Source organism: Myotis brandtii, unplaced genomic scaffold, assembly GCF_000412655.1.
Source record: "Myotis brandtii unplaced genomic scaffold, ASM41265v1 scaffold207, whole genome shotgun sequence".
In the NCBI taxonomy this organism is placed as follows: Eukaryota; Metazoa; Chordata; class Mammalia; order Chiroptera; family Vespertilionidae; genus Myotis; species Myotis brandtii.
Window position 1 is genome coordinate 646731 of NW_005357736.1, and position 26061 is coordinate 672791.

The 26061-nt window shown below is 44.9% G+C and overlaps 1 protein-coding gene across 1 annotated transcript; it reads right to left on the bottom strand.

Moving 5' to 3' along the window:
* Nucleotides 1-1779: 1779 nt before the first annotated feature.
* RHOA (ras homolog family member A) lies at nucleotides 1780-26061 on the bottom strand. The gene is given in 6 exon segments (XM_005865365.2): nucleotides 1780-1975; nucleotides 2936-2994; nucleotides 2997-3065; nucleotides 4754-4874; nucleotides 8820-8977; nucleotides 25981-26061. Coding segments are annotated over 5 exon segments (579 nt in total). The 5' UTR covers nucleotides 8976-8977; nucleotides 25981-26061; the 3' UTR covers nucleotides 1780-1801.

Sequence of the window (26061 nt, forward strand, 5' to 3'; positions counted from 1 at the left end):
CGTTATCCCGACGGGCGCCAGGGCCCGGTCTCCAAGGCTCTTGTAGGGGCTGGAGGCGGCTGCAGGTGACGGCACCTGGCGCTCTCCCGGCCACAGCCCTTCCGGCCTCTGCCCCGGCGCTGTTCCCGCAGAGCGCGCCCTGTTGTTACTGGTGCACAGCAAGTTGTGGCTTGTGGTGATGGTGGGGTTGGCAGCACCGGCCAAGGCAGGTTCTGCGAGGAGGCTGTGGTTTCAGGAAGGCTGAGGGTGGGCAGTGCCAGGAGCAGGCAGAGCACAGGCCCTGAAGCCAGCGCGCACTCAGTTCCCTGCGTCCGGGGCTGTCCGAGGTGTTCGGGCCCTGCCCTCTGGCCTCCCTCCTCCTTGTACAGCCTGTAGGGCACTGCCCCAGGGCCTAGAATGGAGCCGTGAGCCTGCAGGGCCAGGAGGGCCCTGCGATTCCAGGCCGTCCTCCATCCCTAACCAACTCCACCTGGAGCTCAGTCCTGGACCTTAAAGGCACTGGAAACGGGAGGGAATGAGGAAAAGGTCGCACTCCTGATCCGTGCAGAACGCGGCTGGGGGTGCCCTCACGTCCCCGCAGGCTGCACTCCCCACCCAGCCCAGCGCTGAACCTGAACGTGACACAAGGTGGTCGTGGGCATGTTCTTAGGAGCCAGGCTAGTGGCATGAGGAAAGGGGTGGTGGGCCAGCTGGCACTTCGCCCCCTGCAGGAAGCCAAGCCCACCCTCCCCCTCCCCGTCCCAGCCCCGAGAGAGGAACACAAACACCAGGATACAGGAAGTGTAGAAAACTGCCTTTATTCTATTAGTAGTTGGAAAAATTAACTGGTACAGAAAACAGTTCAGTCAGCGGGAGGAGAGCCCGAGCGCACAGAACTGGTGGCTCCCCCGGAGGGAACCTGGCACAGCGAGGAGCAGGGCGACCGAGAGCCAGGCCCGCAGTCCAGGTGCGACAGCTTGTGCCGCCTTCGGAAGCGACTACATTCCTCAGGCACGGAACCAAATTCCTGTTTATTTAGCCCAGCTCTGGGGAGGGGACTGGGATATGTGGGGTGAAAACGGGTGATATGGCCATCTTTTATCAGAGAAACCGACAAAGCGGGAATTTTAAAAATGAATCTTCCATCTGACTTTATTTTCAAATACACTTTCTTTTTTAAAAAAACCAATACACTTTCTGTGGGGATGACAAATATCAGTATTAGGAAATCCAATTATACAAAAAATACTACATCTAGTTTGGGTAGATATATTTATTTTTTGGTAACATACATTAGGTGGCACTAATTACACAGTAACTATAAGGTAACTAACATGAAACCACAGAACTGTAACTGCCACAGCTGCAGGCCCGGGCCTCTGCTGAGCACATCTGAGAACTGGATGCCCGCTCCAGAGGCACAAGGAAACCTGCTCAGGAGTCAAGCCCTGAAGGGGTAGCTCCCAGAGTCCCTTGCAGCTGACAGATGACAGGCAAGCACGTCAGTTATGAAGTAGTTACAGCCTAACTCACAAAAGTTACCATTTCTCTTTCTAGAAAGAAGCAAGAAGTGAAGGGATTCCTCGAATTAGCGCCTGTGTATCGGGTGGGGGTGCAGAGGAGGCGGTTAGAGCGGTGGCAGAGGACCCGCGGGCCAGATCATTAATAATCATGGTTGGCTTCTAAATACTGGTAGCAAGATGACTTCTGATTTGTAATCTTAGGTAAATTATAGATAAATGAAAAAGGCCAGGAATCATACACTAAGATTAATAAACAGCACTTCAAAAGGAACCGCGTGAGGGCTGTGCTTGCAGCGGGCTCACAAAACAAGGCACCCGGATTTCTTCTTCCCACGCCTGGCCTGCAGAGCAGCTCTCGTGGCCATTTCGAAAACCTCCCTCACTCCGTCTTTGGTCTTTGCTGAGCACTCCATGTACCCAAAAGCGCCAATCCTGTTTGCCATATCTCTGCCTTCTTCCGGTTTTACTGGCTCCTAGCAGAGAGAGAAGAGTGTTATATACATACAGTGAGTAGGTGTATTTAATTTCAGCTAAGACCTCTTTTAAAAGCTACCAAATCCCCAACTCTGAGTTCTGTCTATGAAATTCTTATGTAGTGAGCCCCAACCCAATATAGTGTCCCTCTCACACGAGCTCTTCTCTGGGGAGAGGCCAGAGAAGCCCTGTAGGTTAACATTAAGGAGGGACTGGAGGACGCAATGTCTCAAGCTGCTGATCCAGACAAGACCCTGGTCCTCCTGTAGCTTCCCAGAGGACGAACGCCCCGGGAGAAAATAGATCCTGACCTTGACATTCAGACAGAGAAACCCCAGTGGGAGAACCTGGGGTGAAGACCTCCAGACTCTCCTCCTGCCATGGGGAAGCCCCGCCATTGGGCCACCTGGCTTCTCCATCATCACCTTTTAAAGGCATCGGGGCTCTTGGCCTCGACTGCCCGCCCTCAGAACTTCCTGATCCTTCAGTTGCCACCAATTTATTTTGGCCTCACATATACCAAGGTAATAACTGAAGAGGGAAATCCAGAGCCTGGTAAAGTTCCTGCACTTGGAGCATTGACGCCTGCTGTGACGGGCCCTTCCGAGGCAGGCAGTCCGGGGAGCGTAGCACTACCTCACGGGAGATTCCATCTCATATGACCAGACCCCAGGCAATAAGGACCAGATGGAGAGAGAGGTTTCTGTTGGGCTCCCTTAACCACCATTTGGGTCCTCAGGTTCAAGAATGCGACAAGACCTGGCCAGTGTGGCTGGGTTGGTTGGAGTGCCATCCTGTGCACCGAAAGGTGGTGGATCTGATTCCCGTTAGGGTGTGTGCGATCAATGTCTTCTCCCCACCCCCACCGCCACCCCCACTCAATGAAAACATATCCTCAGGTGAGGATTAAAAAAAGAAAAAGAATGCTACAAGACGACAGAACCCTGCCCCGTCCATGCCTGCTTCATCTTGGCTAGCTCCCGCCTTGTGTGCTCATCATTTCGAAGATCCTTCTTGTTCCAACCAGGATGATGGGCACATTGGGACAGAAATGCTTGACTTCCGGAGTCCATTTTTCTGGGATGTTTTCTGAAAATAGTGAAATGCACATAATTCAGGGATACATAAAGTTGTATCGTTAAGAATCTCCAAGATCCCTAATTAAACTGTGTGAATATGTCTCTCTCCTCCGCGTGCAGCACGGCTAGAGAGCAGTCCAGTTCCTGAGTAGGGGTGGCTGGGGATTGAGAAAATGAAAGAAAGGGACAGACACAGAGATGGAAGGAAAAGCTGGGGCCGGGTGGAACCGCTGTCCTCTGATGCAGACAGGGACAGAGACAGCCAATACAGCGTGTTTATTTTATACAGCAAAAAACCAGGAAGTTTTACCAAAAGTCAAGACAAAGGAGATTCTTTGCATTCTTGGGGCTTGGCTAGATTTAAATAACAAAACCCACCCCCTGGCACCTGGGCTGAAGGTCAAGCTGACAACACTCCTGCCTTTTGGCAAAACGTGTTTCCAGGAGTGGCTTTGCCAAACGCCACTGGCTTCAGCTGACGATAATTACAGAAATGCCCATGTGCCTTCCCAGGTGCTCTCTACAAAACTGCAAAGAAACTACTTCAGAATTATGCTGGCCATTTAATGGAATTTCACTAGTTTTAAAACTAGTTTTAATTTTGCCAGGAAAAGGCAAAATTTAACTCCCTACCATTAGGCACAGAATCACCAGCTGTTGTCAGTCCCACTACGAAGCACAGCTCCTGTGGAGGTGGGGCCCAGGGAAAGACCCCGGAGCAGCAAAGGATCCGTGTGCCCAGGGTGACTCCACAGTGGTGCCACCTGCCCATCACCATCCCTGCTGGCAGGGGACTCTGACCACAGCCCCATTCTGGGGCTGCAGCTGGCCCAGCGTCCACATGTTCTCTCTACACCTTGCTCCTGGGCCCTCAGCATGTCCCTACCCTGTAGGTTACTGGTATTTCCAATGGCTCACAAGCTCTGACCATGCGTGACAGCAGCTGCGGCTTCCTGCCGGCCTGGAGTACGGCTGTATGGACATCAAGGTGGATGAGCGGGCTGGGTTCAGCCTCCACACCCTCACTTCGGACCCCTCAGTGTCAGGGATGGTTTATAAAGTGGGGACAGGAGTAATCCCTACCTCACACCGGTTATTCCGAGTCAATGCATGCAAAGCACTTAGTACGATGATGATTTCAATGGTGCCGATTGTGGTTTGAAACTATATTTTACAAGTAAGCTGCTCACTCTCTGACTTCAAGGCTAGTGCCTTGTTTTACAGAGTGTGAGGTCAGTATTAGTCATTTTCTGAAGGAGTGGCTTCTGAAACATGTGACCAACTGAGCTAATATGGCAGGGCCAAGTCTCTCATTATTAGCTAAGATGCTTTAGAAAAGGGCTAAGAGAGGACTTGAAAACACCACCGGAAATAGCAGTCCCCAGTCTAGATACAGGGAGGCCCATGAAGCACTAGAAAAGGTACAGGCACCCTGGAAAGCCTTCCCCCAATCTCAGTCCGAAAGCTAGTTCTGTCTTTGGAACTCGCCTGCTTCATAAAGTGGACACAGGGCAGCCACGGGAGACCCGGCTGAAAAGGCCCAGGGCCCAGGTTACACACACTCAAGGCTCTAGGACTCTGGCCACTGAGGAGTCCTTCTCTGATGCTCGCCTGCTTGATGCCCAGAAAGGACCTGAGAAACTCGGGGTCAGCCAGGCACACGGGCAGTGACAAACTTCAGGCTGCAGAGCTACTCACCTAAACTATCAGGGCTGTCGATGGAGAAACACATCAGGATAACATCCGTGTCCGGGTAGGAGAGGGGCCTCAAGCGATCATAATCCTCCTGTCCGGCTGTGTCCCACAAAGCCAACTCGACCTGTGGGAGGAAAAATAAATGCCCAAGTGCAAGGTTAATCCCACTACCCACTTTCGTGGCTTTCTGTGTGTATTTTTTAGAGAAAGGGAGGGAGAAAAATAGGGAGAGGGGGAAGGGGACAGGGATGGGGATGGGAGGGAGAGAGAGACATTGACTTTTTTGTTCCACTTATTTATGCATTCACTGTATGTGCCCTGACGGGATTGAACTCGCAACCTTGGTGTATTGGGACGATGCTCAAAACAACTTAGCTAATCCAGCCAGGGTTCACTACCCACTTTCAAAAGGGGATGTTGGCCCGGCCAGTGTGGTTCAATGGTTGAGCATTGACCTATGAACCAGGAGGTCACGGTTCAATTCCTGGTCAGGGCACATGCCTGGGTTGTGGGCTTGTCCCCAGTAGGGGGCCTGCAGAGGTGCTGATCAATGATTCTCTCATCACTGACGTTTCTATTTCTCCCTTTCCCTTCCCCTGAAATCGATAAAAATATATTTTAAAAAGGGGGGGGGAGGCAGATGTTTACCATAGTGAATTCAAATAGCAGACTGTCCAAAACAGTAAAACACAGGAGTGTTCCACTTTTATTAGAATCAAGCCTGAAGGTGGAAGGTGTGTTCAAGTTGTTTTAGGCTACATTCCTCAGAATTGCAATTTTACAAAGAGATCCAGAGAATGGAATAAAGTGCATAATTCAAAATGTCAAGAGAAAAATAACTTTATAGCCTATAAGAAGAATTTAACTATAAGTAACATTCAGTGGATGAACAAGAGGAGAAATCAAACTGTAAATAATATTCTACCTGGCGTACAAGGCAACACAAGTAAAAACCGAGCTGTAATTGGTGGTCTCCCCAACCACCTCCATTTGTCTGGTCACTCTGCCCCAAAGGAAAACATGGAGACGAGAATGTGCTTGCGCTGGAGGGTGAGGAAAGACACCAGCTGGGGTATGAGGTCTCAGCTGAGAGGAAGGCCTCTGGCCCTGCCTTTACTGCTCACAAAAATGTCAGAATGAAAGCGTCACGTAAGGTGGGAGGACACTCCGCTCACGCCTGGGCTCTGGGCATGGGTCCTCTCTCAGGCTGCCCAGCACTGCAGCTGCCCTGCAACTTCTTCTGACCAGAGTGGATTTTAACTCCCTCTGTTCAGAGGCCCTTCGGGGCCCAAGGAGCTCTCCCTTTGATGCTTGGAATACCCTTTCCTCCCAGCACCTCCACAACCCTGCCTTCACTTTCTAAATGCCACCCCTTCTCTAAAGCGGGTGGCTAATTGTCTCTCCAACCCTCAGCCTCCGCCCCAGGGTGCTTCTGCCACCGCCGTCAGGCTCCTTGCACTGCCATCGTGGACACACCGTCAGCTTGGTGTGGATCGAGGAGAGACTGACCCCCAATCCTCACAACTGGCCTGACCTCAGGATGGTACAGCTCATTCACTCGCTTCCACATCCCACTGCCCGGCCCCTCCAAGCCTCCTGGGTGTTCAGTCGGACACACCCACCGTCTGTCTCCTGATAAATGGTCCAGGTGTGGATGCTGCTGAAGGTCTGTCGCATGTCGACATGGGCCTCCCCACTTTGGGGAGCCGTGTTCCTGGGACATGAGCACCGAGAATCTGATGGTTCCCAGGCGCTGGCAGTGCTCCTCTTCAGTGCCCCCTCCCACTGTGGGGCTACTGAGCCGCTGAGGCAGGAAGCTGGGCTGTGATCCCTCTTCCAGATCCAGCACCCTACTTAAGGGTGTGCTCTCCCTGCTGAGGGCTCGCCTACCTTGCCAGGTCCGGTATAGTCACAGCTGGCAGCGCAAGAAAAACTCAGACCATCACACAGGTTTTAAGTCAAGGCCCCTACATTTCTCATGGATAAGATCCTCCAGGTACAGACAGTGCTTCCAAGAGAACAGAAAGGCCATTACTGGCTCCAAAACATGCGCACTGACTTTCCCAACCGAGGCCACAGGCACAGAGCACCCGACAGCTACTCTCTCTGCAGGGAAGGACAGGATAAAACCAGCAATATGCACGCACCAGGCATCTGAGAACCCAACCTGACCTGCTTCCCCTCAAGCCTGGGTCTCTGTGTTGTGTGGCATCTCAGTGGACAAGAGGCTGCTACAGGACAGCAGGTGCCAAGGTCTCAGCACATTTCAGGCCAATTTGTCACAATTGGGCTGGTGTCTACACAAAACCACTCTTCCAGGCTCCCAGAAACACTTGTATCCAAGCATCACTGCAGAGAACTGATTCAGGTTATACTGGCAACACTCTGTACTGACGGACCCCCTGCAGGACAGGCCCCAAAGTTCTGCCAGGCTGAAATTTACTGTTGCCCCTCCCCCATCTATTTTTTTTTTAAACATATTTTTATTGTTTTCAGAGAGGAAGGGAGAGGGAGAGAGAGATAGAAACATCAACGATGAGAGAGAATCATTGATTGGCTGCCTCCTGCATGCCGTCAACTGAGATCGAGCCCGCAACTGAGCACGTGCCCTGACCAGGAATCGAAGCAGTGACCTCTTGGTTCATAGGTTGATGCTCAACCCCTGAGCCACGCTGGCCGGGCCCCCATCTCTTCTTGACCAGAAAGGTGCCTTGTGCTTCCTAAAGGCATGAGAGCATCACTGGGACCCACAAGGCAATGGGATAAAATGGGCCACAGGCTGCAACAGGAGGTTTGAATTCAGCCCAATTTGTAAAGTGCTTTGGTGCTTCCAAATGCTTTCAGCTACTAGAACCCTGACGTCACCTGCAAAATGAAGGCGACTCAAGAGTCAGGTGGCTTACTCATGATCACAGACTATCAGGACATCCCATGAGACCTAGGATTCTGAGCAGCTAGCCCAGCCGTGGGCAAACTACGGCCCGCTTGAAATGAATAAAATTAAAAAAAAAAAAAAAAAAAGACCGTACCCTTTTATGTAATGATATTTACTTTGAATTTATATTAGTTCACACAAACACTCCATCCATGCTTTTGTTCCGGCCCTCCGGTCCAGTTTAAGAACCCATTGTGGCCCTTGAGTCAAAAAGTTTGCCCACCCCTGAGCTAGCCTAACGTGCTTTCCACACAGGTGCCACACACTGGGGCTAAGTAACACTGGACAGAAAGGGACAGTAGGGAGCTGGAAAATGAGAAGGGAGAAAGGAGATGGAATTATGAAGCCAACTTAATAGGTGCCAGCAGCACAGCCACGTGACTGAATGCCCCAGAGGCCCGAGTGTGCTGGAGAAGAGCCCCTTGTTCTAGTTTTCTTTTCAGCTGACCAGTCTGTACTGAGAACTTCATTCCTCCCTGCAGGAAAGATGTAATTGAGTCAACAGCGGCAACTTGTCTTTGTTAAAGACAAAATATTTTAAAAATTAAATTTGAGGCATGGCCAATGTAGCTCAGTGGCTGAATGTCAACCTATGAACCAGGAGGTCACTGGTTCAATTCCCAATTAGGGCACATGCCCTGGGTTGCGGGCTCAATCCCCAGTGTGGGGCGTGCAGGAGGCAGCTGATCAATGATTCTCTCTCATCATTGATGTTTCTATTTCTCTCCCTTTACCTTCCTTTCTGAAATCAATAAAAAAATCTGTAGACTTCCAATAAAAATAAAAATTACATATGAGGATGTTTGTTGTCTAAATGCCACACTGCTGATGGTATAACTCTGAGAGTCATAATGAATAAGGACCTCTCAACCTAGTAATCTCATATCCAGCACTAAATATAGCCGAAACAGCACATATACTAAGGTTTTCCCAAATGAAATACATATGAATATGGACAATTTAAAAATGAACAAAGTTGGGCTATGAAAACAGGATGAGAATGAAGTTCTCATTCTAACATTTTTGTTCTTGTTATACTGTGTACTGAAGAGACAAAAAGGCCCGATTCTCTCTAGACTACATGAATAGCCTAACATGCAAAATTAGTACCATTGTTATGGAAAGTGGACTCACCTGCTTTCCATCCACTTCAATGTCTGCCACATAGTTCTCAAACACCGTAGGCACATACACCTCTGGGAACTGGTCCTTGCTAAAAACGATGAGCAAGCAAGTCTTGCCACAGGCTCCATCACCAACAATCACCAATTTCTTCCGGATGGCAGCCATTGCTGAAACATAGACAAAGCATTATCTAGATTGCACACGAAGCCATAATAGCTTTAGGCTATGATTCACTTTTCCAACCATGGGGCACAAGCCTCTATTAGCACACCCAAATATAAAATACCAGTACATCTTTCCAGTTGGCACCAAAATATCATACCAAAGAACTTACAACAAACACTAGAGGCCCAGTCCATGAAATTCATGCACAGGTAGGGTCCCCAGCAGCTGCCGGCTGCCAGCTGGGACCTCCCGTCCCCTGGCTGCCTGCTGCCATCACTGGCTGGGGCCTCCCTTCCCACAGTTGGCCGGCTGCCCCCACCCTCTGGTCGAACTCCTGGTCGAGAGGACAATTTGCATATTAGGCTTTTATTATACAGGATTATACTTAATGGTAAAAAACCTGAAATCTTTCCCCCAAGATCAGGAAGAAGGCAAACATGTCCATGCTTGCCACTTCTATCCATCCAATATGATACTGGAGGCAATTAGGCAAGAAAATAAAAGACATACATATGGGAAAGGAAGAAATCAAACTATCTCAACTCACAGATGATAGATCTATACAATCCACTAAAAAACTATTAGTGCTAATAAACAAATTCAGCAAGGTTGCAGGATACAAGATGAACATACAAAAATGAATTGTATTTCTATACCCTAGCAATGAACAAATTGAAAATGAAATTAGGAAAACAATTTCACTTACAATACCATAAAAAAGGAATAAATTTAACAAAATAAGAACAAAACTTACTCTGAAAAGTACAAAACATTGTTGAGAGACATTAAAGAAGATCTAAATAAATAGAGACATGCAACACATGCAATACTTCCAACAATAAAGATTTTTAAAAAAAGAGACATTCATGTTTATGAAATGGAAGACACTATATTAAAGAACAAAGTTGCAGCCTCACACTTCCTGACTTTAAAACTTAATCCCCCCCTCACACACACAACAACCTACAGTCATCAAGACAGCATTTCACTGACACCTAGACAGACACAGATCAATGAATAGAACTGAGTCCAGAAATAAGCCCTTATATTTAGAGTCAAATGATTTTCAACAAAGATGCCAAGACAATCCAATAGAGAAAAGAAGTCTTTTAACTCAAGATGGATTATAGGTCCAAATGTAAGATCCAGAATCATAAAACAGTTTATTATATATATGTATCTATATATATTTTTTATTGATTTCAGAGTGGAAGGGAGAGGGAGAGAGGGAGAGAGAGAGAGAGAGAGAGAGAGAGAGAGAAACATCAATAGAATCATTGATCGGCTGCCTCCTGCACACCCCCTACTGGGGACTGAGCCTGCAACCGAGATATGTGCCCTTGACTGGAATCGAACCCGGGACCTTTCAGTCCACAGGCCAATGCTCTATCCACTGAGCCAAACCAGCCAGGGCCTGTTTAGAATCATAAAACAGTTTTAGTTTTTAAAAAATGTGATGAAATACACATAAAATTTACCATTTTAACAATTTTTTATTGTCAGTTTAGTGGCATTACATATATTCACATTATTATGCAACCATCACCACCATCCATCTCCAGGACTTTTTCCGCCTCCAAGACTAAACTCTATACCCATTAAACACCTAACCCTCTTTCCTCTCCCTCCGCCCCTGGCAACCACCATTCTACTTCCTGTCTCTATGCATTGTACTTCTCTAGCTACCTCATATAAGTGCAATCATACAGTATTTGCCTTTTTTTTTTTGACTGGCTTATTTTACTCAACATCAAATCTTGAAGGTTCAAACATGCAGTATGGGTCAGAATTTCCTTTCTCTTTAAGACTGAATAGCATTCCATTGTATGTATATACCACATCTTGTTCATCCATTCACCTCTTGATAGACACTTAGGTTGCTTCCACATTTCAGCTATTATACTATTTATTACAATATATTGTAAGCAGTATATTCACAGATATATTATCCCAGCAACCAAAGGAAAAAATAGGTAAACTGGACTTCATAAAAATTTTAAAAACTTGTGCAAGAGACACCATCAAGAAAATGAAAAGACAAAACCACAGAATAGAAGCAAATGTTTACAAATAACATTTGATAAGGGGCTTGTATCTAGACCAGTGGTCGGCAAACTGCAGCTGGCGAGCCACATGCGGCTCTTTGGCCCCTTGAGTGTGGCTCTTCCACAAAATGCCACGTGCGGGCATGCACGTACAGGGCGATTGAAACTTCGTGGCCCATGCGCAGAAGGCGGTATTTTGTGGAAGAGCCACACTCAAGGGACCAAAGAGCCGCATGTGGCTCGCAAGCCGCAGTTTGCCGACCACTGATCTAGACTATATAAAGAACTCTTACAAATCAACAACAAAGCAGCTGAGGAGGTGGTCTGGCTCAGGATCTTTTATTTCAGGGTCTCTCTTGAGGCTGCAGTTAAGATGTTGACTTGGATCCAGAATATATAAATAACTCATTAATAAAGACAAATAACCCAACTTAAAAATGGGTAAAGGATATGAATAGATATGACCCAGCAATTCTCCTAGATATTTATCCAAGAGAAATAAAAACATATCCACACAAAAACTTGTACATGGATGGTCATAGCAGCATCCATTATAGTAAAAAAGTAGAAACAACCCAAATATCCAATAACTGATGAATGGATAAAGATGTGATATATCTATACAAAATATTATTTGGCAATAAAGAGGGGGAGAAAGTACTGATACATGCTACATTTATCAGAATGGATGAACCCTGAAAACTTTACATATGTGAAAGCAGCTAGTCACATATTGTGTGCTTCTAATTTAATGAAATGTTCAAAACAGGCAAATGCAGAGCAGAAAGTAGAGTCCACTGGTGGTGGCCTAGGGAAAGCAGAAAGGAGAGGAAAAGACTAGGAATGACCTTTAAGGGGAACAGGGGAATAGTGGGGTTTCATTTTTGGGATAATGGAATTTTTCCAAAACAGCTGTGAAATGTCACACAACTCTATGAATACACTAAATACCACTGAATTGAACTGTACATTTAAAAAAATGTTTTCATTGATTTTTTTGTTTTTCTCATGCTCTCAATTTCCTGTCAAGATTTTTTATATGTACTTTATATATCTCCTCAGGACTAACTTGTATTGGTTTGTACCCAAAGTCAATCAGTCAAGACCTTACAGGATTCAAACAAAATAATTCCTCAGGAATTCCCTTGTTAAGAAAAGGCTGTAAACTTTGAATAGCATCTTTCCTGGAAGGCACTCAGTTCTCCAGAAATGGTCTCGCAGTCTAACATGGTTGAAGACACACACAAGGGAAATGCCAAGGAGCGACCGAAAGGCCCAGGAAATGTGTAAATCACCCAGCCTCTATTGATGACAAGACAGTAATTACAAGTGACTAGGGGACAAAGTGGAAATGAAAGCCTACCATGAGAAAGGATTTGTGGGATGCTGGGGTCTGGCAATACAACCAGAGTTGTTAACAAGAAATGAAAAGTACAGCCCATCTAGTGTGGTCAGGGGTTGAGCATCTGACCTATGAACCAAGAGGTCCCTAGATTCCTGGTCAGGGCACATGCCCGGGGTGCAGGCTTAATCCCCAGTAAGAAGTGTGCAGGAGGTAGCCAATCGATGTTTCTCTCTTTCTCTCTAAAATAAAATAAACTTTTTTTTTTTAAAGAGAGTCTCAAAAAAAAAAAGGCAGTTACTATTAGCAGATTCTGCCCAGGCCTAACCTAGGTCTCTAGCAACGTTCAATTCATACAGCACCGCCACCTGTTTGGCCCGCATCCCCTCATCTCCACTGGCTGCTCTCTCCCCGTCTACTATAAAGCGCAGGTGCTGCTTTAAACAATGTATCTTCCCACATCCATGCTTTCCTCTCTCTGTTTCAAAGAAAAAATATATCCATTTCTCCTGCTTCAGTTCTTCCAATCTGCCTTCTGCCCAAACTTCTACTGAAACATACTCTCAAGTCACCAATGAGAAGACTTGCTCAAAATCCAGTCCTCCTTCCCTTGCTACTTTTTGTTACAACCTTACCTCCCAATCCTTGGCCCGCCCTGACACATGCTCACATGCTGACTTCTAATTCTCTGTCTCCTCCGCTACAGCCTTCACACATGATTATTCCTTCCAAGCGCCCCCCCCCCATTCTCCTAATACCCATCTCTGAGGGCATCAATTCTTCAAATACCACGATTACCCTTCCCATTCCCATAGTCCTCATGCAGCTGAAGTCCTCGGCACTGCCTACCTGGGAGACGTCCCTTTAATCCTGACCTCGGAAATCACAGGGCAGGGCTGGGCCTGACATACGTGCAGGCAAATCCTCCGTTCCTATGCCCGAGCTTCAGCCCATCGTGCCTTCGTGCCTTCGCTCCAAGGCCTTCCAAAGGTCCTCAATGAAAAATTAGGTCAAGACACCTTAGCCTTGCCCTTAGGGTCCTCTAAAATTCTAACAGCAACCTTCCACCTTCTCTCCATTCCTGATCCCACACCAGGTGCCATTCACTGGCCTTGTCAAACTCTTCCACCTCAACTCAAAGCAATGCCCTCTCTGAAAAGTTATTCCCTTTCCCCAGAAAACAACATTTCACCTGCCCATCCAAAACCCGTACCAAGGCTCATTTCTGATCTTACATCCCCCACACTCAAAAATCAGATCTTGGCCCTGGCAGGTGTGGCTCAGTGGATAGAGCGTCGGTCTGTGGACTGAAGGGTACCAGGTTTGATTCCAGTCAAGGGCACATGCCCAAGTTGCAGGCTCAATCCCCGGTGGGGGGCATGCAGGAGGCAGCCGATCAATGATTCTCTCTCATCATCGATGTTCCCCCCCCCCTCTCTTTGAAATCAATAAAACTATTTTTTAAAATCAATAAACATATCCTCAGGTGAGCATTAAAAAAAGACTAATTCAATATCCTATATTTTTATTCCTTTAATCATTACTTTTCAAATAATTTAACGCTGTTAACCACCCTCCAGGTGATTCTGATACATGCTAAATTTTGAGAACCCTAGATTTAGTGCACGTGTAGTTTTACTTCTAGGGGTAAAAGGAAGCACCCACCCTCCTTCCCACCGGATACCAGGGATAATTTCTCTGAAATCTTTTTATTTGCTTCTTAGTAATACTTGGACCTACTCTGGCTTCAATTATGAAATCCCAATCTACATTTTAGTATGTTTCACAGGTATCTTACTTCCCCAGTATAACTGAACTTCTTAGTCCAAAGTACATAATCCTTCCTCACAAAATGAGCTTTCTAAAATGGCCAATAAACACAGGTAAAGGTGTTTAACCCCTTGGTCATCAGAGACATGCAATTAAAGCCACAATAAGATACTGCCACCTACCCCCAGCTTGACTAAAATTTAAAAAGTGCTGTTGGGAAGCAACTGGAACATGCATTTCCTGCTGGTGGGAGTGTACAACTACTTTGCTAAACTTGTTTAGTAGTGTGTACTAAAACACAACATTCCCTTTGGTATAAACCCACAGAAATATTTAATAAATAAGTACACCAAACACATGTGCAAGATTTGTTATAGCAGTATTCCTAACAGGCAGAAATAATCGCCAGTCAACAGCTGAATAGCTATGTTGTCAGACAAATTAAGACTTTAAACAAAAAAAGATTACAAGAGACAAAAAAGACACATATTGCAGAACGGGAGAAACAGAGAAACATGTGAAGGAGATACATCCACTGACTGCCTCCAGCATGCACCCTGGCAGGGCGGCTGGGAGTGAACCTGTAACCCAGATACATGCCCTTGACAAGGAACAGAAATCTCCACCCTTCAGTGCTCATGCCAATGCTCAAACAACTGAGCCGCACAGGCCACGGCATCATTGGTTGATTCTTTTATGTGCCCTGACTGGGAAATGAACCCACAACCTTGGCATATTGGGGGTGGGGGGCACAATGCTCTAACCAGCGGAGCTACCTGGCCAGGGCTCAAGCACAATTTAACACTGGCAAGGGCTGATCCCCCCCTACCCCCAACTCATACACTCCACTTTAACACCTTTAAGGCTAGGAGTTACTCCTCCCCAGGGAAGCCTCCCTGGCTACTCTAGGACACATTTTCCTTCGTTCCTGAATTCCTATAGCACTTGGTTCATCACCCAAGAACTGCAGCTACCAAGTCACCACAGTCCTGGTGGTCAGTGCACGTCATAGCTACCGGTTGGACGGTCGCTTAGGCGCGCGCGCACACACACACACACTAGAGACCCGATGCACGAAAATTCGTGCAAGAGTAGGCCTTCCTTACCCCGGCTGCCGGCACTAGATTCCCTCCGGCACCTGGGACCCAGGTTGGCTTCCCTCAGGCCGCCTGCAGGCACCTGGGATCTGCACTGGCTTCCCTCTGGCCCTAGGTTCATCAGGAAGGATGTCCGGAAGATATCTGGTCTAATTAGCATATTACCCTTTTATTATTATAGATATAGATGGACTTACATCATTTGATATTGTTTGCACTTTTATTTTTTAAATCTTTTTTTCATATAGATATTGATTCAGAGAGAGGAAGGGAGAGGGAGAGATTGAAACATCAATGATGAGAGAGAATCATTGATAGGCTGGCTCCTGCTCGCCTCCTACTGGGGATTGAGCCTGCAACCCGGGCATGTGCCCCTGACCGGAATCGAACCCAGGATCCTTCAGTCCCCAGGTCGAAGCTCTGTCCATTGAGCCAAACCGGATAGGGCCTGTTTGCGCTTTTAGAGAGAAGGCTCTGGAGCGGGGTGTTGGGGTTCAAAGCAGCTGTGAACCTTTGGGCAAGTGACAACCCCTCTGTGCCCCTGTCCCAGTGTCCTCACCTACACCAACGGGAAAATAAAGGGCAGAGGTAATTACTAAATGAGTTAACACAGGAAAGCATTTAGAATACATTAATTCCTAGCACATAACAGCTAATGTGTAACTGCTGGGTACTATTATCCGTAAACTCCAAAAAAATAACCATCTTCATTTCTATATTCCCTACAATGCCTGGCAGGGTCAAAAATAGTCCTGAACCAAAGTATGTGTTCGTTGATGGAATTAAAGATAAGAAACCTAACCTTCTTAAGTTAATGGATAAAAATGTGTTGGTATAAGGGAGTTAATTTTCTAACCTTTTTGAAAGGAAACTTTCAAAAGCTCAAGTTACTAAGATTAGACATCAGCCTTCAAATTTACTTCCTCTAAATTACTTCCCTTCTTTTCTGGATTGGCCTTAGTCTCAGTCTTCAAGTAGCAAATTACTTCTTTTCAAACAAGATTTACAAGTAACAAACCACTGTATACAAGCCTCCTTTGTCCCTACATTCATGTATGTACAAAAAGGGGGGGAGGGGACTGAAAGGCTACCTTATCACCTCAGACATGGCGAAAGCCTGAAGAAAACACTAGTCCTCCTGTCATATTTGAGAGAGCAGCAACTGTCAACCACCATAGAGATTCATTATGGGGATCAAAAATAACTGGTTACAAACAGCTAAAGTACTGAAGATTGCAAATAATTTATTTTTCCATAAATTAGAAGATTCAAGTTTAAGTGAATACAGTGATTTCCTAAACTTCCCTCAGTCTAGCTAGTGACCCTTTTTAAGGCCTCTGGCATTGTAGTAAGTGTTCCCAGGCAGCATCGCCATCACCGTTACCTGACCTTGTGCAGCATCATGCTCCCTCCTGTAGCTGGAGGGAGATGCAATCACACACCCTCCAACCCCTCCCCAGCCACACATTCTGGAAGGGCCCTGTGACTGACACATGTTCTCTGAGCTCCATGTGGTTCTTATCCGCCTCCCCACCATCCAAAACACTAGCACCACCCTGACCACACACCACTTGGCCACACCTTACATTGGGCTTCAAATCCGAGTGCCATTCTGGGCAAGCCTCACGAGCATTCAGCACCTACCATGGATACTCAATAAAACCAGAAATATTCATTCCACGGATAGGTCCCATACAGACTACCCAGAGCAAATGTTCCACTAGAAATACTTTCAGTTACAGGTGGCCAGAGTAGAAAGAGAGCCATGTACAGTAGCGGTTAAGGAGCAACACCCCCTGAGCGTTCATCTTGCTCTATCACTTACTAGTTTTGTGCCCCTTCACAACCAGTTTACTTATCTGTCAAGTGGAAGATGGAACCTTTGGGATAGGATGGTCTAAAGATTAAATAAGATATTACACAAAATGAGCTTAGACTAAAATATTAGACAAAAGAGCTTACCTATACTGAAAATAGGTCAGTATTCAATAAATGTGTCATTGTTGTTTAGGTCTTATTTGGATAAATAGTAACTCCTTCCTTCAAACTGTAACTGTCCAGAATTTGAAGACCAGTTTATAATATGGCCTGACCTCAAAAGAATGTTTTCCCTAAAATGAAACTTTTACCAGTCTAGCAACTAATTATTTTTCCAAAGTGCATGTCCCATCCCACCCTCTTCTTTATTAAAATATATATGTATATATACACAGTAACTTATCTTCCACTCCCCAGAACTATAGGCCCACAAATGTTTCTAAATTCAGAATTTTTCAGATTTTAGAAGGGTAATATGGTGCAAATGCCAAATATTCTGTAACATAACCAATAGGTTAATATTCTTCAGTAAAATAAATGAATATTCACACTAAGTAGGATAAAGACTGAACAACCTCATCAGTTCAGTTGAGGTTTTGACATCAAACGAGATTGTGATTTTCAGAACTTTCTGAACGGCAGTCACAAAAAGCCTTAAGCCGTCGCCAGTTTTTTTAAACACACACACTCCTCTCAGTCCTTTTAACACCTTTCCCAATGCCCTCGAGTCTGATGTTTCCACGACTCCAACCACACTGTTATCTCAGAGAAGTGGCCCGAGACCCTCCTACCATTTCTCTTGGAAAATTAAAACAAGATAGGCTTTCAAGTAGGCGAATAAGGGTTGTGTGGTGTGCTTAAAATGCAGGACTGACAGTAACTTGAATTCTATAACCTAAATTAGCTAAATAATTTTTATTTTTTTATTTTTAGTGATTTCTTTTTTTAGCTGAAAAATTTTGATAACTTGTTTAGGGACTACACATTTGCAATACTAATTTTCTCAGACTCATCATAAATCTGCCTCTATACACAATTTTTAGCTTATTTTTGGCAGATAAGGAGCCACCAAAGATTTTGAAATGGTGCTACCAGGTTATAATGAATGCATTATGCAGACATTTATTAGCCAAACATTCATTATAAGCAAGCACAAAGGAGTTCTTCAGCCAAAAACAGAAGTAGAAATAATTTGACTGAATAACTATACTGCTTCTGCTGGATCAAGATCTTTATAATATTTTGGAAAGATAATGAGTAAAGTTCCATGCAGATAAAATAATCACAGCTTTAAAAATGACTAATTCAGCATATTTAAGATAATTATAATTTTACCTCATAATTCTTCATAGAGACTAATTATGCAAAAGAAACAGTGATGAATACAGCAAGCTTTCTACCATTTCTCAACCATCCATGAAATAAAAGCATTTACTACAGCATAGCTTTGGACGTGACTTAATTTTTAGTTTTTTCTAGCATTTATTACTTTAAACAGGACTTAAGATTAGAAATTGAGTTCATAAGACTTATCCTGTTGAGATCCATAAGTCTCAATTATGTAATCCAGGTGAAAAATTTTTGTATTTCTCTTCCCAAATAAGTTGATATAAACCATTATTGTACAGATGACTCTTACAAAGTAAGGGTTGTCTAGTCTTTTGGAAACTAAACTTGAAAACTTAAAAAACACATAAAAATCCTGTGAATTTCATTAAGAATGATCCTAGTGTACATAAAAACTTTTACCCAACCCTAGTTTTGTCAATGTTAGTTTCTGTGGGAGGCAGTAGTGTCAATGTATGGAATGCAAAAATATTTTGGATGAAATCTGGGTAAAAGGCCATATTGCAGGTAAGGTAATAACTAAATTCCAAGACACTAAAGCGAAATTATAAAACCCCAAGCACACAACCACTCTCGGCCAAAACAATAAAATACCCACAACTCAGGTTATTAAGCCATGGTTTCTTCCTCCTTCCCCCTATCCAGACCTGCGTGCACCCCGCTCACCCTTCCCTCGCCCACTAGGCGAAACCTCCTACCCTAAGGCTAAGTCGCTCTCTCAAGGCCTTCCCTGAGCTGCCAACTTAGATCAGGCCCCTTAGGTCCTCCCCCAGCACCTAACATTTCTCTCTTCCCCACTCTTATTTTTTAAAAAAGATATATATTTTTATTGATTTCAGTGAGGGAGAGAGAGAGACATCAATGATGAGAGAGAATCATTGATAGGCTGCCTCCTGCATGTCCCACAATGGGGATGGAGCCCGCAACCTGGCACGTTCCCTTGACAGGAATTGAACCTGGGACCCTTCAGTCCGCAGGCCAATGCTCTATCCACTGAGCCAAACCAGCCAGGGCTCTTCCCCACTCTTTACACCCCTCCAAAGTTCTTCCTGCCAGACTCCACTGGTATAATAATATCTGTCTTATTCCAACAAGCACAGAATAGTTAAATGTTCAAATAACAAATTTGAAAAAATAAACTTCCAGGAGCCAAGAAACTTTATATAACTAATGTGCGGCACGCAGATTTTATAAAGAAGGCCCGGCCTAGCTGGTTTGGCTCAATGGCTAGAGCATTGGCCTGCAGACTGAGGAGTCCCAGGTTCGATTCCGATCAAGTGCACATGCCTGGGTTCTGGACTTGATCCTCAGTAGGGGGTGTGCAGAAGCAGTCGATCAATGATTCTCCCCCATCATTGAGATTCCTATCTCTCTGTCTCTCTCCCTTCCTCTCTGAAATCAATAAAAAATAAAGGCCCGACTGGTATGGCTCAGCAGTTGAGTGTCAACCCATGAATCAATAAATCACTGGTTCGATTCCCAGTCAGGGCACATGCCCAGGTTGTGGGCTTGATTCCCATTGGGGGCATACAGGAGGCAGCCAGTTGATGTTGATGTTTCTCTCTCATCAATGTTTTTAATCTCTCTCTTTAAAATCAATAAAAACATATTAAAAAAAATATTGGTCCTGGTGTCAGACTTTTTGTCTTCAGCTTGGTTGAACATGGGTGTGTTGTTCACTTCTGTAAACCCTGGTTTCCTCATCTGGAGACTAGGGATCCCTTGACCGGAATTGAACCTGGGACCTTTCAGTCCGCAGGCTGACGCTCTATCCACTGAGCCAAACCGGTTAGGGCGGTGATGTTTTTCTTTCACTGATGTTTCTATCTCTTCATCCCTCTTCCTTCCTCTTTCTCTAAAATTCAATAAAGGAAACAAAAATTGAAAAAAGAAAAGTTAGCCCTGGTCACTGTGGCATCATCCAGAGCACGGAAATGTTGTAGGTTCGATTCCCGGTATGGGGTATATAGGAGGTAGCCAATCGATGTTTCACTCTCACATCAATGTTTCTCTCACTCCCTTCTTCTCTCTCTAAAAATCAATTTAAAAATCCAATAAATAAATAAGAAAAAGAAAACAGTTACAACACTGTGTATGCTAGTGGTGAGTCTTCCTCCTTCGGCACTTTGCTTTGATAGTACAAGAATCAGAAATTTCAACAGTCTGTAACAAGGAGTGTTACAGCACAGAACCTCCTTCTAAACTCATCTGCTCTTATTTTAGACAACTGTTTAAGTCTAACTGGCCAGTAGATCAGTTCACAGTAATTTAGAAAAATACATGCTTGGGTGAGAAGAGGTACAGCCTTTGACAAGAATGTAGGAGGCAGAAAACCCTGTAAATTGGGCTCAGAACTGTCAATGGGGAGGGAGGAAAGTGTCATTCGGGCCAATTCAGAGTCCTAGAGTGGAGCAACAGACTTCAAAGATGGACCTCAAAAACCCTTTAGGAGGAAAGACCTTAATCATTACACACGGAAGCTTAATGCCCAGATACCAACAGGACAGAAAAAGAGAAGATACCCCTACAAAACGAAACACGTTTTAAGGAAGAAGTTTTAGTTGTCAAGAGCACAGTAACACCATCTCAATGGTTTCATGTCTCAAAGGTTCTATAAGAATCACTAAACACATACAAATCACAGAGAAGTGTAAAAGTTGCCCTAAATGCACCCTCTTGAAGTAAAGCTTGCATCCTCTTGATGCAAAGCTATCAGCACTATAAAACTGAAAATAAAGGTAAAAATGCAGCCTTTTCTCCAGAAAGTCCTAAATTTTTGTTCAAATAAACCTGGTTGAAAGGAAATATACCCCTTTCAGAAACACACCCTTTTCCAACACTCATTCCCCAGCTTCTCGCCCTTTATAAAGTATACATCTTTTTTTCAAGTATTTTTTTCCCCACTGATTTTTAGAGAGTAGAAGACAGAAGGAAAAACAGGGAGAAATATCAATGTAAGAGATACACATCGATTGGCTGCCTCCTGCATGAGCCCAGACCAGGGCCAAGGCCGGGGAGGGGCCTACAACTGAGGTACATGCCCTTGATTGGAATTGAACCCGGGTCCCTTTGGTCCACAGGCCAATGCTCTAGTCACTTAGCCAAACCGGCTAAGGCTAAAGTATTTAAAAAAAAAAATTTTTTTTTTTGATTTCAGAGAGGGAGGGAGAGGGAGAGAGAGAGAGAAACAGCAACGATGAGAATCATGGATCGCTGCCTCCTGTATGCCCCACACTGGGGATCAAGCCCACAGCTGGAGCACGTGCCCTTGACTGGAATCGAATCCAGGAATCTTCAGTCAGCAGGTCGATGCACTATCCAAACCAGCTAGGGCTAAACAATATTTTTTAATTATTTCAGAGAGGAAGAAAGAGGGAGAGAAAAACATCAATGATGAGAATCATGGATTAGCTACCTCCTACACACACCCCCTACTGGGGACTGAGCCCACAACCTGGGGATGTGCCCCAACCTGGAATCGAACCGTGACCTCCTGGTTCATAAGTCCATGCTCAACCAGTGAGCCACACTGGCCAGGCAAAGTAGACATCTTAAATGAATAGGAAACATACTCTTCAGTAAGTCAGAGGAAGAATCCTTAGTAAGTTTCTCCAACGTCTCCCATCTCAAACAATTCACTTCTCAACCTGACAACCCTTCCATGTTGATACCCGTACGATCAGTCACGCATCTCTCTCTCAGGGAACAAGCAAAAGACAGAATGCGGGAATATGAGTCCGTTTACCACTGTTAAAACCTCAGGATATTGTGCTGTGAATATTTTCGTATTTTATTGTTTTTGTTGCTGCTTGTAATTATTGTTAAATTTTCATTTACATTTCATGTCCTTTTTGTTTTTAAAGTGTTTATTTAAAGATTAAACAATACAATAGACATGTAAGAAAAGTTAAAACAGGGAATCATTTGGGGGTCTGGAACGGATTAATTCAATTTACGTTATTTCTCATGGGAAAAAATAATTCAGTTTTCGAACAGCCTTCCGGAATGAATTAAGTTTGAGAAAAGAGGTTCCACTGGATTTAAACTGTTTCACTGCCATGGGCAGAAACCTATCCTATCAACTCCAGGTTCACCCACACCCAGAACTGTGCCCGCCACATAGGAAACACCATTAAACAACGGGAAATTAAATTGAAAACATAAAGCCATTTATTTACAAACTACATAGGAAACCTCTGGCAAAAAGGCTCAAACCACCATCTGTCATATGCTCATAATGAGCTTGAGCCTGGATTATTTGCCATCTTGATCGAGCAGTTGCCAAGGGTTGATGCCAGCTCAAGGGCCCTTGGAGATGGAGCAGCGTGCCTAAGGCACACAAAGGCAAGCAAAGGGGTGACCCAGCCTCCAATATAATGCCAAGTGAGACCCACCCAGACTTCAATTCCTTGGGGGGAGGGGGGGGGAGGCAAGAAACACTGAGGGAACACACTTTCTGAGTGTCATGACAGCCACCTCAAAATGTCGATATCCCAAGGTTAACCTTACATGGATGCACAGGATCGGGATGTCTCTGTGCAGCCTAACTCTCCACTGCACTGTCCCCAGCAGAGAAGCAGGAACTAAGAGGGAAGCCCACCGCGGTACCTAATGGCCTGCTGGAGTGTGTCAGCGCGGACCTCCCGCCGCTAGGCACCATGCATTCTGGCACGAACACCTCTATTCTTCAAGCCTCCACAATTAGAAGACTGAAACCTTCAGGGTGAGGACTGAACATCTATTTAAAACTTTCTTTTTTTTAACTGAGGTGAAGTTCACATAATATAAAGTTAACCTTTTTACAGGATACAATTTCAGTGCTACTTAGTGCATTAGCAATGTTGTGCGTGTTACACCAACACTACCCAGGTCCAAAACCATCACCACAAAAGAAACTCCACACCCATTGAGCAGGCAGCCCCACGCCCCACTCCCCCTCGCCCCAGCACCTGGCAAAACCACCAATTTGCTTTCTGTCTCTATGGACTTACCTATTCTGGACATTTCATACAAATGAAATCATACAGTATGTGGCCTTTGTCTCTGGCTTCTTTTACTTAGCTTAATACTTTCAAGGTCCATGCATGTTGTAGCATGTGTCAGTGTTTCATTTCTTTAAGTGGCTGAGTACCATTCCACCTGTTGATGGACATTTGGATTGTTTCCACCTTTTGGGTATGAATAGTGCTTTGAACATTTATGTACAAGTGTTTGTTCAAGTACTGTTTTCAATTCTTTTGGGTAAATATCTAGGAATGGAATTGCTGGGTGATATTGTAATATTCTCTCTCTCTCTCTCTCTCTCTATATATATATATATATGTATACATATATATTTTTAAATTGATTTCAGAGAGGAAGAGGGAGAGAAACATCAATGATGAGAGAGAATCATCAATTGGCTGCCTCCTGCTCACCCCACATTAGGAATTGAACCTGCAACCCAGGCATGTACCCTGACTGGGAATTGAACCATGGCCTCCTGGTTCATAGGCTGATGCTCAACCACTGAGCTGCGCTGGCTGGGCGGTATTTACTAACTAAGGAACTGCCAAACTACTTAAATGAGTATATTTGTTGTACGGAAATTATACCTTTAATAAAGGCGAGTAATGGAAAAAAAACCAAAAAGCTTTCTGCCATGGCCAGTGTGGTGTGGTATGGTGGTTGGAGCATCGTCCCAGGCTCCAAAAGGTCACTGGTCTGATTCCCAGTCAGGGCACATACCCAGGTTTCGGGTTTAATCCCCAGTCAGGGTGTGTGAGGAAGGCACCTGATTGATGTTTCTCTCTCTCCCCCCTTCCTCCCCTCCCTTCCTCCCTCTCCCTTCCTTCCCCCTACTCTCTCATATCAATAAAAGCGTATTAAAAAACAACAACAAACTTTCCAAAATGTTTCCAGTTTTTGGAATTGGATACCAACACTTTGTGAACCACTGTTCCTACGCATGAGTGACCCAGCAGTGAGCTCTGTTACATTCCCCTCAGACTTCATTCTTAGGACACTACTCCCACACCAAAAACAAACAAACAAACAAAATCTCTCCCAAATTATATTGAAGACGTGTAACTATTTTCTTTTTCCGCTTTGCCCTCTTCCACCTGCCCCTGCCCCCAAGATCTGTGATCCCTCATAGCGCTCCATTATCACCCATTCCACAGAAGAGGAAACTGAGTCACATTGGGTCACATGACTGTCCAGAGTCATAAGCTATCAAGTGTGTGAACTAGGACTTAACTGTCAGCCTCTCTTCAGAGTCCATGATCTTACCTAAGATATTCTATTGCCTTTCTTTTCTGAACTTAAGACCTTCTTTTGAATAACTGGAAAAGTTCAACAAGAGACTTCATCAAAAAAGAACTTTTTCGCAAAGAACTCTAAACACGGTATTTCCAACATAACTGCCAAATCAGCCCAGCTGGTGTGGCTCAATGGTTGGGCACTGACCCACGCACCAAAAGGTCACAGCTACGACTCCCAGTCAGGGCGCATGCGCCTGGCATACAGTAGCTACTCTGCAGTAACTACTTGTTAAATGAGTAAATAATGAAAAAAGTACAAACCAGCTTGGCCATTCCTCACATACTAAAGAAGAGTTCAAAGCCAACCAAATCCCCTGCCATCATATGCCTTCCCTGTCATGCAGCCCATCTCATCAAATGAGAATCACCTTAGGAAATAATTGTTCCACACATAGAGTGCCCTCGAATCCAAGGAAACCAAGAAAAGGTGGTCCAAATGGTACCAGACCAGGACATTTATTACAGTGTCCATTAAATTAAAATACTATTTCCCTATCTGTAATCAGTTTAAGATATCTGCAACAGCTGCTAGATGGGCTGTTATACCTGCTGTTAACATTGCTCTCTTCCAAGCCAGGGCACTGCTACTGCCCACTCTTCTGGTAAGGACTGTCCTGTTTCTCATTCTCTAATTGGTTCATTTTCTATTGATAATTAAATATACCCACAGCACAGGCTGTGAGCAACTGTAAGATGACCAAACTATGCAATCCAGAAAATGAAAATTTAAACATGAGCCCTGGCCAGTGGCGCAGTGGTTAGAGCATCAGCCCGTGCACCAAAGGTTGCGGGGTGTGCCAGGGTTGCAGGTTTGATCCCTGCCCTAATGTGTCTCTCACACTGATGTTTCTCTCTCTCCCCCCCGACTCCACTCTCCCTGAAAAGCAATGGGAAAAACATCCTCCTGTGAGGATTAATCAAAAGAAACTTAGACACGAAAAACAGAAGGATGAGAGGAATGGTCCACAAGTAGAGAAGCGTGTGTGTAATGTGGTGAGTCCATCTCCTTGAAGATTAAGAAAGAGGTTAGGAAATGTATCTTCATCTAAGGAAGAAATATTTCTTAGAGAAAAAGGAAGTTAGAGGACTACCTCAGGGAGAGGTAGAAACACAAGACCAAAGAGAAAAGTTGTGGGATAAGATAACGATCTCAAGACTGTGGAGAAGAAAATCAGTAGTGATACACCCACATTTTCCTAGAATCCACATTAACACACAATCTATTATAACAATCTCTATTCCATGGGGACAGGAGAAGGAAAGAAGAGGCTTCTATTTACATACCTTACAAATGTGCTGCAAGACCCACGCGCGGCCTGTGGCAGAAGTTCTACAAAGTGCCTTGAACTTCTCGGATGAAAGGCA